This window comes from Haliotis rubra, unplaced genomic scaffold, assembly GCF_003918875.1.
Source record: "Haliotis rubra isolate DU_JTF1 unplaced genomic scaffold, ASM391887v1 Scf207, whole genome shotgun sequence".
NCBI lineage: Eukaryota > Metazoa > Mollusca > Gastropoda > Lepetellida > Haliotidae > Haliotis > Haliotis rubra.
Genome location: NW_025766081.1, coordinates 1,408,407 through 1,421,931, shown reverse-complemented (window position 1 = coordinate 1,421,931; position 13,525 = coordinate 1,408,407). Strand labels below are relative to the sequence as shown.

General features: G+C 41.1%; 1 protein-coding gene across 1 annotated transcript; it reads left to right on the top strand.

Annotated features, from left to right (window-relative positions):
* The first annotated feature begins 259 nt into the window (after positions 1-259).
* Positions 260-12,826, top strand: LOC124276225. The gene is made up of 9 exons (XM_046711892.1): positions 260-342; positions 1,384-1,502; positions 3,220-3,538; positions 5,133-5,471; positions 6,022-6,144; positions 7,199-7,229; positions 9,104-9,135; positions 9,553-9,626; positions 10,529-12,826. The coding sequence occupies exons 4-9, from the start codon at positions 5,315-5,317 to the stop codon at positions 10,682-10,684; spliced, it is 573 nt and encodes a 190-aa protein (XP_046567848.1). The 5' UTR covers positions 260-342; positions 1,384-1,502; positions 3,220-3,538; positions 5,133-5,314; the 3' UTR covers positions 10,685-12,826.
* The last annotated feature ends 699 nt before the right edge of the window (positions 12,827-13,525 follow it).

Below are 13,525 nucleotides of genomic sequence, written 5' to 3'. Positions count from 1 at the left end.
TTCTCAAAATGTCCTACTTACATGATCGTGATTAGCCACTGATTTCATAGTTAATTCAATCATACGCGCCAGTTGCCTACTAGCGGTTGCATGAGGTAATATCTTGTACCATCCTATTTTAAATTTTTCCGCATCTCTTACAAGTCCTATCTTTCAACAGGACGCTCACGATGCATGCTATATTTGAACCTGACCACCGTGTTTTCCTCCTCCAGACTAGTCATGCATTCTATACATCCGCCTAATATTCTATCTTTTATCAAAATAGGCTTTGAGCGTCTGTCTATCTACTCGCGTCTCATGGGAACACATCCAGTCAAAACGGTGAATTTTCGTTTCACAGTGAGTATCTGTATATGTTTTTGGCCAATCTGGGAAACATGCCCTTTCTGACAATAGTCGTAATGACTTGAGTGAATTTAGTTTTACGCCGCACACAGCAATATTCCAGCTATATGGCGGCGGTCTGTAAATAATCGAGTCTGGACCAAGACAACCAGACAATCAAGTGATCAACAACACGAGCATCGATCTACGCAATTGGGATTCGGTGACATGTGCCAACCAAGTCAGCGACACCACACCCACCACCACCCACGACCCGATCCGTTAGTGGCCTCTTGCGACAAGCATGGGGTTACTGAAGATTAATTCTAACCCGAATCTTCACGGCTCCGCAATGACTTGTGAAGGTTTACTCGTTATTTATATGTAGTGTTTAGAAAATGTATTCTGTATGGGAACCCGCATTAAGGACAAGGTAGAAAACCTGCCTGAATATCATGTCGTTATGTACCCATAGACGTATAGAACAAACTATAGTCTTGCTATGGTCAGATTGCTTTGTTCATTTACTGTTTAATGGCGCGCACATCGATAAACAACATTCGAGTATAATTATTTTCAACTTCTGACAATCCAGGATGTAAGCGTCGCCGTTCTACATCCCCGCTTGCCTTCATCACACTTACCGTGCTAACACTGAACTGAGCTGTGTTTAACCTCACTCACTTACACACCTACCTCTCACTCACTGATTCATTCACTCACCTACCACACTCACTCACCTACCTACCAGACGACTAACGGGATCGGATGGTCAGGCTCGCTGACTTGGTTGACACATGTCATCGGTTCCCAATTGCGCAGTACGATGCTCATGCTGTTGATCACTGGATTGTCTGGTCCAGACTCGATTATTTACAGACTGCCGCCATATAGCTGGAATATTGCTGAGTGTGGCGTAAAACTAAACTCACTCACTCACTCACTCACGCTCTAACGCACTTACCTACTACTCTCACTCACTCCGCCCTATCTCATTCACTCACTCATATTTGATATATTTCATCAGTAACTGCATTTTGATGATGCTGGTTTCAGGATAGATCGCCAGATGGCTCTCCAAGCTTTGACAATTACGGCACTGCTGATTACTCAACTGGTTCTGCCGGCTAGAGGCGAAGGTTACGTTAACGATGGCAACAATCTTTATTCAAAACGTAAGCTTCATATGTTTGAAAAACATCGCAGGCGTCTATAATGTCATGTTTATGAAAGTAACATACACTTTCCACACTCATTTGAAATTGTCATTAATCCCATGGTGGAGTGTTCAAAGAGTCAGTATTGTGAGATGGATTGTAAAGGTGGTAAACATATACGCTTCAAACCGAAACATAAGTCTTATTAAACAAATTCAGACAATGACCTATTTTTCAGCCGATGGCTCACCGGTTACCCCTGCTATGTGTTGTTTGCGCTTATTCAGTGTATTTTTGAAACGTACAATGTGATTGATATTATATCAAGTCCGTACCAGACCGCCAAACTTTCCAAGCGGCCGAGCCTTCGTTTTGAGATTTACACGATTTCCAGATTTCCGTTTGTCAGAGCATGCTACAGAGCCATTCGTAACTACTCGCCTCTTTCCGTGACCTACAAGAAGATTGCCGGAATGACACGAGTAGTTACGAATGCGACAGTGCACGCTGCTCGATTAGAAGGAGCGTTGTGTTGCAATATACAAGTGATAAGATGTAATAAATTATACTGATTGATAATTATATATCCAGTTGAATGAATTGGTCTCAAACTTTTGGACTGGTTATTGTACTAAGTTGCGCAATAGGACGGAACCCAGTCAGCAGGAAACGATACTGTTGTGTAATCAATGTTTTGACTTCATCAGGAAAGAAGTGGCGTTAGTTCAGATTATGTGCCAAGTCTTCATTAATATTAATCATTATTTCTGTTATTCAATGTGTACAGGATATAGTATCTGCTCGCAGAGCAAAAGCTCCATGGTTCGACACCCGTTGCGTCATACCAATTGACGTTAATATATATATTTGTTATTAACTTGTTACCCTGCCTCTTGAAAACAAGGACTGTTTGTCTCTGAATTAGTTCAATATCTTAAATATGACCATAAACTTCATTTCATCTCACGTGGTTGAAAGTTGAGCAGGACCTTAAAGGGGCACTGATCCAGAGCAATTTCCGCGTACTGGTTGTTGCTCTGTTATTGTTTTTCTCCTGTGAGTACCCGGATAATATCCCAGAATTCTTGACTGGTTCGTTACCTCTGCTGCGCCACCCGCATGCACAATTGATTGTATAAGTATAGATTGATTAACAAGGATGAAATTTTGTTACTCGATAATATTTCCGTCTTCATTATTATGGTTATAAAAGAAAACATTTTGAAGTTTAACCATCTGCCAGTGGTAAAAATGTTAGGACTGAAAAATAACGAAGTCAATGTTCGTCTTTATATTTTGTCTTATAATCCTAATTATTTATTATCATATTTGTATGCACTTTGAAAATTAATAAAAAAGCACATGGTCCGCTTATACTTATAGCGAATTTATAACATGACTGTAATATCTAGACATTTTATAGATTACCTGCGTGAATCATATTTCACACACACGCCCAAAGTGCGACCTAGTGTATGTTGTCTGTCTCATTACACTTCACGGCGAAAACATTTCTGTTGAATGCTACAACAAAATGAAATGAATAAAAACGAAATGCAAATATTAAAATTAAAATAGACTAAAGTTATAGCAACAATGTAAGGCCATTACCTTGTTCGAGGAATGTATCCATCAATATCCACATAAAGGAGCGATATGTTATTCATCTGCAGCTGACAAAGAATGCTGTTCCATGTCATGTGTCTTAATCTCTAATTCTTTCTACAATGTCAAGGTCTGAACCTGAGAGGGTCTGCCCGGTCTGCAGTAGTGGGACACAACTTCACGTTCTCCTGTACAGTTTTAGAATTCTGGAGACCTCGTTCAAAAAAAGAAAATAACATGGAAAGTGGAAACAACCAACGGAACATTTTATGTAAATGATACATGCTTGCTGTCTTCAAAATACGAAAGGCAAAAATACAATTATGATAATTTTACGTGTGAACACGTTCTGACAATTAAAAATGAGGATTATTACTCATATCAAGGTTCCAACTGGACATGTCAAGACAACGGTTGGAGAAGCAACACCATCTCACTGGATGTAGAGGGTGAGTATGGATTAATCTTGCAGTCATTGACAGATCGCCACAGACGTTATGTGTTTCAATAGTAGGGGCTCTTATCAGCCGCCTCAATATGTCGTGTGGAGTTGCGCCCCTTTGATCCTTCTGCAGTTCAGCGGTTTGTCAGCTCTCTACCCTTCCTCGTGTGTACACGAAATGGGTAACCGCTTATGACCAGCAGCACTTCAGGTTGTTGTTGTTGTTGTTGTTGTTGTTTTACGCGGCACTCAGCAATATTCCAGCTGCATGGCTGCGGTCTGTAATTAATCGAGTCTGGTGCAGACGATTCAGTGATCAACAGCATGAACATCGACCATCGCAATCTGGATACATGTGTCAACAAAGTCAGTGAGCATGACCACCTGACCCCGTTAGTCGCCTCTTATGACAAGCACGGGTTACTAAAGATTCATTCTAACCCGGATCTTCACGGATCGCATCTCTTCAGGCTTTCTGTTAACTTAATACTGGTCGCGGTGATGAGGATGACTGCCGTGTCGACCAACACGCCGAAACATAAAACATCTATTCTCCCTTCAAGTTGGAGGGCCCTGGGCCGCAACATCCAAACATAACACATTGTGACCAGAAGGAGGAAGTATATTTAATCATGATATGTAACTATGTATGCTTCCTGGTTCAATGGATTCTCGAAGAAGTGATTACCGTACTTCATTGAATCTGTGGTGGTCCTGGGTTCATTATTACCAGAATGTATGATCATAATTTTCCTCCATCCTACTTACTATCACTACATGCCAAAAAAGCACAGTGATATTTGATTAATAGTATTAGTGTTATTACAATCACTTGAATTAAGCTGATTTTCAGGATATTCTTTACATGTATATATTTTAACGATATATGAAAACAGATATTTTATTCCTTTTAATAATACATCATTTTGATATATATTTTTAGCATTAATACTATTTACCCTTCCTATTCCAACAACGAAAATGAGGCGGTGGGGTAGCCTCAAGGTTAAAGCGTCCGCTCGTCACGCTGAAGACACGGGTTCGATTCCCCACACGGATACAGTGTGTGAAACCCATTTCTGGTGTCCACAGCCGTGATATTGCCGTAAAACCATTACTCACTCACTCACTAACCAAGAATATTTTTAGATGTTACTTGTTTCATGACATTTACACTAAGTATGCTATTTTCTGTGGAGTTTCACTGTCAGAATCCACATTTCGTGGAGTGAGTGTGTGAGTTTAGTTTTACGCCGCACTCGGCAATATTCCAGCTATATAACGGCGGTATGTAAATAATCGAGTCTGGTCCAGACAATCCAGTGATCAACAGCATGAGCATCGATCTAAGGGATACAATGGATCTGGGATACGATGGCATGTGTCAACCAAGTCAGCGAGCCTGACCACCCGATTCCGTTAGTTGCCTCTTACGACAAGCATGGGTTACTGAAGATCAATTCTAACCAGGATTTTCACGGGTTCGTGGAGGAAGAATGTCACATGCTCCATGATAAAAAAGCTTACATATGACGTGTAAACAGACGGGTGATTAATAGTTTTATTTGTCCATTCATACCATTTCCTATGTTGACCAACAGTGCCCTTATTGGAAATTCATATCGAGAACTCGACGAGCAATCCTCTGGCCCTGACCGATAATGAAACCCTCACGCTCGTGTGTAAGACCAATCCGACCAAACCATCGTCCAGCATCACATGGCGTCCAGGAAATCAGACGCTGAAGGGGAACGTGACGTCGTTGGTCCGTGATGACGATGACATGGTTGCAGACGTCAGTAAGATCACATTCACTGTTACCTGTGGCCATCATCTCGTCGGCATCCAGTGTGCTGCAGTCTATAGAAATAAGATGCTGATATCTGGAACCCAAGTCCTCTTTGTACATTGCACCACAAATCAGGAGTCTGTCCTTTCAGGTGATTCAACACTTTATTAACGTATTAACACTATTAGAAACCATTATCGAACATCTTAAAATGTGTTCGGATTGAATGAAAGTTCTCCTTTCCGTGAATATTTTTGTAATTATTCTTTATTATGAATACATTCTTACTTTTTGTGACAAGAAAGAAGCTCAATATGCTTTACGAAATGATATTGCTAGCTTTTATATTTGAGCAGTAAATATGATAAAAAATTACAAAATATTTAGTTTTATGTATTGTTGTAATTAAAAAATCTTTATTTATCAATCATTCAAAGTAACTGGCATTGCAATGTACATGGTGTGTTTGTCATCGTTGAACTTTGATGCTAGCTTCAGTGGATGTTTGACAATGGTTCTAGCTTCAGAGGAATGTAAGACAATGGTTCAAGCTTCAGGGCAATATTTGACAATGGTTGTAGCTTCAGAGGAATGTAAGACAATGGTTCAAGCTTCAATGGAATATTTTGCAATGGTTCTAGCTTCAGGGTAATGTTTGACAATGGTTCGAGCTTCATGACAATGACTGACAATGGTTCTAGCTTCAGGACAATGTTTCGGAGCTGGACTAGAAGTTGGGATAACGCTATGTCTGGTATCATTGGTAGCCATGGGAGCAACAGCTGCGTACATCATTCACTGGAAAAGACGCAACGCACAAAAGGGTAGGTTGGAATCTTCTATGATTGGCGACATAGAACTACAATAAAACTATGGAACATCGGGTATATTTGATGACTTTTCTGACATTGTACCACAACAACGTGGAGAAGTAGTCGCGACAGTGATCACTGGATTGTCTGGGCAAGACTCAGTTGTGTACAAATCGCACCCAGAAGGAGTATTGCTATGAATTTCACGTATACGATGCCCTTTTCGGACTGTGAAATCTGATTCGACAGAATTTAGCATTCTCTGGTACTAACGTCTTGCACTTGATGCAAAATAAAGATGATTCCAAGACTATTTCCAAAATAATTCAAAAGAAAAAGTATGAGACGAGAAAGTATTTTTGTATGTAACTGTTCTGACAAATAGTACGGGAATTATTGTACTGAACGTTCTTCAAACTATCCGTACACGAATATTCCGACAAGAAACAGCTTCACCATAATCTATGTTATGTTTCGGATACATGTAAGCTTATGGGGGCATGGTGGGCGAGCTGGCTAAAGCGCCAGGCTAGTGATCCAGCGAGCATTAGGTGCCGGGATCGAGCCCACCTGTGACCGGGTGTAAAACCTTGGAGTCAACTTTGTGTGCAGATTGTTTCAGTGTTGTCACAACCGCTAGTGTACAGTACACAACCCTGTGCACTTAAAAGAACCCACGAATCCGTTGGTATATGACCAGATGGTGGCCACATAAATACGTGCAAACACCCAGTTGCGGGTACAGCAACGTGCAGTAATCTTGGACAAAATACTGTGACTATGTGTCCCAGTCCACCCAGCTGTGAATGTGTACCTCGTACGGATGGGAAAGCCGCAATAACTCTGTGCGCCTAGTGGCTGCAAGAGTTGTATGATCCCCAGGGAGTTGAGGTTGATAATAAGATGTGCCGTTGAGATTGACATCCAATGATCGAGGGAAATACTACCAGCGCCTTGAGCATGCACTAGTGCGTGGATATGTGCGCTATATAAATATCCAATTATAAAAATAAATAAATGTAAGCACACATAAATCGCGTGGTAATCCTCTTCTTTACATTCGTAGATGTAACGAGGAAGGTAGCGGTACCTCAAGTGTAAGTACTTTCTATTTACAGTCAATTAATATTAATGTTAACATGACAACATTCTGTATAATCTGCAATGACAACCCTCCATAACTTATATATACTCTCCCAGAAAAAACCCCGCATAGGTATATTTTCACGCATTGACTCATGGAATACAGGATCAGTTACAGCCTAATTTCACAGCATAAAAGATGAAATGTTTGTCAACATTTATAGCCTATGAAAAGTCTGTTCCCACGTGGGCATTGTATGTGGTGTGTCCACCATGTACCCCCAAAACTCATCTGCACCGTCTCAACATGGACTGAATAAGTCTTTGAATTCGACCTTGTGGAATTCTGGCCCATTCATCTTGCAATGCCTGCAACAGTTGATCTTACATCTGGGGCGCGTACGCGTCAGCCGAGGTCTTAACACAAATGTTCGATGGTGTTGAGTTCGGTCAGTTTTGAAGGTCATGAAAGCACTTGAATGTTCTGAAGATACTGAATAATGGCTAGTTCTGTGTCAGGCCTGGCATTATCCTGCTGGAACATCTCCCTCTGGCGGTCAATGATCGGAACCATGTGAATCCTTAAGATTTCAATTCTGTGCCGAATGGCAGTTAAATTGTCCTGAAGGGGCACAAAGTTCTGCGTGTAGGATATGGCTCCCCACATCATGAAACTCCACCACCATATCGGACAGCCTGGGGGACACGATTCTGGGCAAAACGTTAATTTCGGCGTCGTCACTTAACCATACACAAGGCCACTTTTGTAGATTCTAGAATCGGGACATTATTGCTCTACTGGACCCGTCGACGTCGATGTAGTCGTCGCAGAAGAGGGCCATAGTAAGTCCAGCTTCTCGTAAACGATTACGAAATGGTTTGAGCCGACACTCTCCTCAAACCAGGCACTGCACTTGCAGTTGCAGTTGCTGTGACAGTTCGGTTGCCTCAATGAAGTTCCCGGATGTACCTATCCTGGGCTGCACAGGTAATACGAGGTCTCCCACTTCGAGTCCGAACTTGCGTTGAATTGGTTTGTTGATATCGGTTCCATAAACGACTGATGGTACTCTGGTGAACATTGAATTGACGTACAACGGAAGATTGAGACCCCCAGCCTCCAGACGTCCAGTGGCAACGTTGCGATTTCCAGTAGTGAGTCGCGATATTCTTTCATTTAGCTTAAACGGCGTCTAAAACCAAAACGGCATTATAGAGGCAATGTTCCTGCTTACGATTCCTCAGAACTGCATATTGCCAACCACTTTTTCTCCATGACATTTTTCATGCAAGTTGACACTTTGGAACGTTAATGTTCTTCAAAGTTTCCATGTACACACACCGGCATAATATTGGCGGAATTATATCAACCAAACTCTAAATGAGAAAAATATTTGAAATTTCATTATCAATATAACCATGTGCTTCTTTTTTGGGAGAGTATAGTTATTAAGGACGCCACCTAGTTAATAGAGCAGTCTAGTGGATAGAGAGTCTAGTCGCCTGGATAGAGCAGTCTAGTGGATAGAGCAGTCTAGTGGATACAGCATCTGTCCGGGGAGCTGAGGGTTGGTGGTTCGATGCCTGTCCTCGTCTCACAGAATGACGTCAAAAGGTGGTACTTGTATACCTGCCTCTGCATTAAGGGAATACAAGAGCTGGCTGGCTCCGAACATAATGTGTCCACGAGGGTTAACTGCAGCACAGCATCTAACAGGGCTAGCACAAAAAAAAATTCACATTCACACACACAGAGACACGCACACGCAGGCGTACACATACACACACACGTCATTCAAACACACATATGACGGAATATTAATATAGCAGACCAATAATTCTAATCGTTAACGTTATTTCATCTCACCTCACATTGTGTTTGTTACAGGAACGCAGCGTCTATGACCACGTCCGAATTTGGTAAGTTTCTGATGGTTCTGTCTATGAGTAAGATTCATGTAAGTGTACGATTTAGGGACTTCGTTAGAACATATTATACACAACAGCTACAAGAAAGATTCAGACAAACATAGTCAAATAATACATGCTATGTGTGACTTGCATTGACCATTTAACGGAAATAATGGTTACTTGATATTAGTTTATAATTTATAAGAGGTATCAGCTGTTCCAGCATCCATGTGTTTATGCGTGCGTGCGTGTGTGCGTGCGTCAATTGTGTTTTAGACTACAATGCACTCAACAACATTTATACAGATAAATGATGTAATTATTTATGCAAGCGGTTTCATTTAAACTTGTTTACTCTTCTCCAGAAATAATATCATCATTAAATATAGTTAAAGAAAAACGTCTGACCTGCTCTATTTCTTGAAGGTGATGGGCAACGTCACAAGGTTTATGAACCGACACAAGACACAGTCAACGACGGGACATATGAACCAATCCAGGTCTATCAAAACCAATAGTGTCCCATGTACCGGGAGATGAGCTATAATTACTGTATATGGTACTTCTTTAAGTAATTTAGTACTGGATGCATATACCCTTTTGGAAAAGCATATGGTACGGCCTGATTGCAGCGTGCGAAATAGTTTCCAGTTTTTTGTTACCCAGTCGGGCTAGCTAGCATAATGCCTGTAAGTTACTAGCCCACAAAACAATTCACTAGCCCCTAATCTAAGTGTAGAAACTATGCAAAAGATTACAATAAAGGTAAAATACCACCAGAAGAAATATATATGTACAAAATGGCCCCATGAAAATTCACTAGCCAGTGACTGTGCAGATTTACTGGCCCGAATTGATTTTTACTAGCCACGTGCTAGCAGGCCAATTCATTAGTACTCTGAAGTTGGGTTACTTTACATTTTAGCATGTATGGCTCTATGATAATGCAAGGATACCAGACTGAAGTTCCATTACAATTAACTTGGTCTTGCTTGAATGCTTCCCATTTCACTAATTGTATTCTGCGCCACTGTCGACCACATTCTCTAATGACCTAAAACAATGACATCTCTGCCATTACAGTATCTGTACATTGACTAGACTTAGAGTAGGTTTATAAAGGGTGCCGCCGCTGGGGCAGGATACGCTCACCTTTTCGCGAACACCTGGTATCATCACTATTTCATAGTGATTCATAAATCATCATCATCATCATCAACTAGGAACTTATATAGCGCAAGAATCCAGTCAGTATAACTGCTCAAAAGCGCTTTGAGAGGATGCATGTCACATGTATCAGCAAGGTCCACTCGGTCTAGGCGTATGTCTTTGAGAATAGGTGAGTCTTGAGATTGGTTTTAAAAGTTGCCACGCTATTTATAAGTCTCAGTTTTATTGGCAGATCATTCCAGAGTCGTGGAGCTGCTCTGGCGAAGGATCGATCTCCATAGGTGGTGGTCCTTGCATGTGGAACACACAGCATGCTTTGTCCAATGGATCTAAGAGACCTGGCTGGCTTGTATTCCTGGAGGAGTTCCTGGAGATACACAGGGGCTAGGCCTGTCCTTGCTTTGAAGGTTAACAGGAGCACTTTATAAGTGATTCTGTCTGCCACCTTCAACCAATGAAGTTTCTTTAGCACTGGAGAAATGTGGCTGTCTTTCTTTGTCTTTGTCACAAGTCTCGCTGCACATGCTCTGTCATCCTATCGCATGGTGACAATCACTGGATTGTCTGGTCCAGACTCGATTTGTTTACTAACAATATCGTACACCTGTAATGCTGCTGAAACAAATATATGCTCATGATATAGTCACAATTGTTCAATCGACTCAATTTGTAGCAGAGATTTCGTATGGAGTTGGAAAGGCTTTTATCGCTTCTGTGTACCTAAAAATACCTGTCTGTTATTTTTTTCTCAAATTATCGGAACAGTTCGTACAATAAACTTGTGTTTAATATTGTTATGTGTACAAGTTGGATTCGAGGGGACACAATGGGGGATGGGGGGGGGACAGTGCAGTATGACAGCATTAGAGGGGTCGTCTCAAGACTCGCCCATGTCACAGCCCTCGTCGTCGGATTTCCTTGTGTAACACTATTCGGTGGTCAGCCGGGCTTGATTTCCACACACTACTGGAGGTTTACAAGAGTCAAGAAGTTAACACAACACACTGTTGACAGATCAAATTAACATATCGTTATGTGTGACTTTACTTCTTCCCTCGTTGTACAAACTTCGCCTCGGCTGCTCGGCTGTAGAAACTGACCGCTTACCTACGGACCGGATGACCGGTAAAATCAGTCGATAACAAGCAACAATTCGTATGGTAAAGAATCCATATGCGGTCAAAAGTTTAAGGTGGAAGTTAATAAATAGGGAGATGATTTGGAGAAACAGCAGAGAGGAGCTAATAGGAAAATAGAGGCGCACAGAGGCGACGAACACTGTCCAGGGCAAGACCATCAGAGCAATCCAGAAGATAAGTCTGAGATGACCAATAATGTCGATCTAACAGCCAGGGCATCACACTAGAACGAGCTCCAGGCACACCTGCTCAACATATGCAACAGGCCGTAGCCTCTCCCACACTGTCAATCTCTGCCTCGTCCTTGTGGTCACTGTTAACAAGAGGGCAGTGTAGTACTAATTAAACACTTTACTGAAACCTCCAACGTTTCTGTTGTGCTACACTGGTGCCAAGACCTGCAATAAGATTCTTAATACACGACGTGATATTTTATACAAATAACGTGTACATGTATATATATTTTATATTTTTTATATTATGTATGTCTTTAGTTTTTATGCAGAACTGTCTCCCATAAATCGCTGAGCGATTGGTTGTATAAACATGTGAGACAACAATATAAATATCTGTCTCTCTGTCTGTCACTGCTGATGTCGCATGTGTCAAAACGTTCGGCGGGACTGCTGCTTGCTGATGCTCATCACCATGACGTTTACTGTTTCTGTTTGAATAATATTAAGATAATGATTTCGGAGATGAACGATGTCAGATTGTTTACGTGATTAAGCCCTATTTTCACCACTTATCTTTGTGCATCTGTATCCAACGAATACCAAATTTGTTTGTATTACCCCATTTACTGTTTATTGTTAGAAAGGGCGTGTACTCTAATGGAATGTTTCCCTACCGTTTTGACAAATGTTCATTGCTTTGCTACCCGTGAAAATCCGGATGAGAATTGGTTTTGTGCTGTCCATGCTTGTCGTAAGACTAACGGGATTGAGTCGTCAGGCTCACAAGACTTGGTTGATCGTATCACAATTGCAAAGATCGATGCTCGTCATATCAATCACAAGATTTTTCGTCGTTTGTACGAGGAACTGGAGTGTTGCAGAGACTGGCATTATGTAACAAGCTGACAAATAAACGTTGTTTTCCTTCCATTGGTCAAGTCGTCGTCATACCCATCCCCGATAAGCTCGGGCAAATCTCCACTAGTGTTAGATCTCACTAGTGGAGATTTATCGGAACGTATACCCTGGAGATTATCGAGGATGCGTTATACCAGGATAATAGTTTTGTTTTTCTCATGTAGTATACTTTCATTAATTTTCCTATCTTTTAATTCCGCTCTAATATTTATTTTGGGACATTGCATGATTGTGCTTTTGTAATTCATTATGATCTAATACCTATCTGTTAATTGAATAAAATCTTGATTAACGACACATTGGCCTGAATGATATATGTATATTGCTGTTACTGTATAGGATACAGCTAGCTTACTATATGTCACAGAAGCGTATACAAGATGTAATAATACCCACAGGGGCTTGTAACGCTAAAAGCTGCCATCAAGGTATGTACTGTCACTAACAGGATCTTAGCACTATATAAAAGGATACTAAGTCAGTTCGTTATAGGAAAGCGATCTAATGAGACATATTTTATTTATAGCCAATGAGCTCCCTTGTTCGTTTTAGTGCGGGGCAGGTTATTGCCAAGGTCATCAATGGCGAACGGGCACGACACAATTATGTTTGCGATGAATAAATGTACGTAAACTCATTATGATAGTGAGGTGTAAGTGTCTCCGAAAGAATGGCGACTAGCGCTCTGACAGGTGCCATCAGTTCAACATGTTTTCGTGCATGTCGTTTTTTGTATACTGTAAAATAAACAAGAACATGGGTGAGTTACCGCTACAAATTCTGAGCAGGGATTTTGGCTCGGAATCGAGAACTCACAATTTATCGAGCTTCCGTAGACCCTAGCTCCCAAAGTACTGCTTCGATTTTTGTGCTCTATGTCTTAAATCTATTGGCTTGAAATTTGTGCCATTTTAAATGGGATAAATTCAGTAAGCATTGTTGAATTCGCCCTGAAACGAACTTGGTGTGTTGACCTCGTTACACCTCTTTCCTTTT